Here is a 2,908-nt window from a genome sequence, read left to right as displayed (position 1 = left end):
GGTTGCATCGATGGTGTAATCTATGAAACCCCTTTCATAATTACCACCATACTCTGATCAGAGATTTCAACCCACACATACATGATAAACACATAGGATATCCATACCCGTAGGTAAGCGGTGAATCCCCGGCTACAATGCATCGACTCCTATATGTTTCGCCGTAACACCCAACCTTGCCACCTGATGACCCCATAAGAGTCGGTAAACAAGTCAAAGTGAAACGCTAGCATATAGAGTCTCAATGTTGTCCCGGGTCATAAGGACTAATGGTGTACAACCATAAACTAGGACTTTTCCACTCGATAAGTGAGAACCACTTGGAAAGTCCTTTATAGAGGGTTGTTCAGTGCACTCTACCAGGAGCACCTATCTGCATGCTCGGACATCACAATGTCCCCTACCAATGAAACATGGTACTCACATCGCAGATACTAGTCTCTAACTCGAGCGGCCTTTATCCTTCTTAGTGGCGGCTGAATCGACTAGGAACGGTTTAGAATATACAGTATTCCAAATATGAGTTTCATGATACTCATCATATGAGCATCTCATATTCTTTCTACTATTTGTATATTCAAGGACTTTATCTATGCAACAAGCATGGGTATAAAGATAAAGATGCGCCAAATTAATAAATTGAAATATTATTAAAATAAAGATCGTTTATACAAAGAGTTTCATTGTGAACAGTCGGCCAACACTTGGCTCGACGTGCACCTACTCTAACATTTAGTGGTATCAGAGCAAAGATTTTCGGATCAATGATTTGGCATATGACTTCATCTGCTGTCGACAATTCGGTATGTATGTACCTGCATCATTTGATATAATATGGATGTGTAGCATCAATAGTTATGATATGTTATGTATGGAAATGGTTTTAAACTAATATGTATCATAGTATCATGCCGCCTAAGCGTAAAGAACCAGAAGGGGAGGATAGTTCATCATCTAGAGTGGTTGGTGAATTTAGCAAGTTCCTAAAAGAACAGACCAAGGTACATGGCGAGCAAATTCAGCAGCTCTTACGGATGCAGAATGCAGGGCGAGGGAGAGAGAGAATGCAAGTGAGACCCGAGCCTCTTATTGAAGGCGCATACGAAAGATTTCGTAAGATGAAGCCACCTGAATTTGATGGTAGCACTGATCCCATGGTCTCCTTGGAATGGTTCAAAGCTGTGGAGGCTATTTATGATTATCTGCAGTTTGACGATAATGATCGAGTCAGCTGTGCCACTTTTCTACTGAACAAGATGGAAAGGACTTTGTGGGACGCCACCAAGATATCAGTTAATGTCTCGGCACTCAAGTGGCAGGAGTTTAAAGATTTATTCTACGACAAATATTTTCCTCGAGATGTTCGAACTCAGAAAGTGACGGAATTTCTAGAACTGAAGCATGGAAATATGTCAATGCAAGAGTATATTCTCAAATTTGAAGAGGGGTGTCAGTTTTCCCCATATCTGGCTAGCAATGACATCGAAAAGGGCGAGCATTTTCTTAGAGGTGTCCGAGCTGAAATTAAAAGAGACGTTCGAATGTCTAAAGCTGCTTCATATAAAGAAATTTTTGAAAAAGGAAGGATGCTCGAGCAGGACGAGAAGGAAATTGAAAGTGAAAGACAATTGAAGCGCCAAGATTTTTCTACTAAAGGCCAAGGATCCAGATGGAAAGGTAAGGGCAAGTTCGAGGCAAAGAAAAAGATGAGCATTGACCCAAAGCTCCTATGCCACCGCCTACATATGATCGACCTGTATGTCCAAAATGTGGCAAAATGCATATAGGTGAGTGCTTGGTTGGAAGTAATCGATTCTTTCGTTGTGGAGGTGTTGGAAATGTTATCAAAAATTGTCCAGTGAAGGGTGAGAAAGGAAAGGATAGGGTTCAAGGCAGAATCTTCACAATGACCAAAGAAGGCGCAAATCCTGGTTTTTTTGTATATCAGGGACTTTCTTAATTTCAGGCAAGGCCGCTATTACCTTGATTGACACTGGTGCTACGCATTCCTTTATGTTTGAAACTTTCTTGCGCTCTTTGAATGTTGTTCCGTCTTTTGAACCTCTCCACTATAGTATTTTGTTGTCATCGGGAGACGAAATATGGCCTTCTAGTATTCTTAAAGGTTGTACATTGCAAGTTAATGAGAAAATCTATTTTGCTGATCTTTATATTATTCTTATGGTGGCGTTTGATGTTATTTTGGGAATGGACTGGCTATCGTCATATCGTGCGGTTATTGACTGCGTGGCTAAGACGTGCGATTTCTTGCAGAAGATGATGAAAGCGAGATTTTCCAAAGTTCAAGTATTTCGCTTAGCACTCCTTATATTTCTTATCTCAAAGCTAACGAAATGTTATTAGAGGGGTGTCAGGGGTGGGTTTTTAGCTGTTGTGATAGATGTGACACTGAGATGAAGATGAAGTTGAATGAGATTGAGGTAGTTCGGGATTTTCCTGACGTATTTGCAGATGATGTGCCTAGATTACCACGTGACTGTGAAGTTGAGTTTGTGATTGACGTAGTTCCAGGTACTGCTCCGATTTCGAAAGCTTCTTACCGAATGGACCCGACTGACATGAAGGAACTGAAGAATCAGTTTCAGGATCTATTAGACAAAGGCTTTATTCGTCGGAGATCATCTCCGTGCGGAGCTCCAGTTTTTATTGTCAAAAAGAAAGATGGATCTTTGCGGTTGTGCATTGATTATAGAGAGGTCAACAAAGCCACAATCAAGAATAAATATCCATTACCGAGGATTGACGATCTCTTTGATCAGTTACATGGAGCGACAGTGTTTTCAAAGATTGATCTGCGTTCTGGTTATTATCAGCTGAAAGTTAGGGAAGCCGACATCCTTAAAACTGCATTCAGGACCAGGTATGATCATTATGAGTTCTTAGTCAT

General features: G+C 40.8%; 1 protein-coding gene across 1 annotated transcript; it reads left to right on the top strand.

Moving 5' to 3' along the window:
• Positions 1–908: 908 nt before the first annotated feature.
• On the top strand, positions 909–2,418 carry LOC140835331 (uncharacterized). Its single transcript, XM_073200821.1, has 4 exons — positions 909–1,677; positions 1,788–1,865; positions 1,967–2,307; positions 2,365–2,418. The coding sequence occupies exons 1-4, from the start codon at positions 909–911 to the stop codon at positions 2,416–2,418; spliced, it is 1,242 nt and encodes a 413-aa protein (XP_073056922.1).
• The last annotated feature ends 490 nt before the right edge of the window (positions 2,419–2,908 follow it).

Source organism: Primulina eburnea, chromosome 6 (assembly GCF_022965805.1).
Source record: "Primulina eburnea isolate SZY01 chromosome 6, ASM2296580v1, whole genome shotgun sequence".
NCBI classification, from domain to species: domain Eukaryota; kingdom Viridiplantae; phylum Streptophyta; class Magnoliopsida; order Lamiales; family Gesneriaceae; genus Primulina; species Primulina eburnea.
The sequence above is the reverse complement of the archived record's forward strand: the minus strand, read 5'-3'. Positions and strand labels throughout refer to the sequence as shown.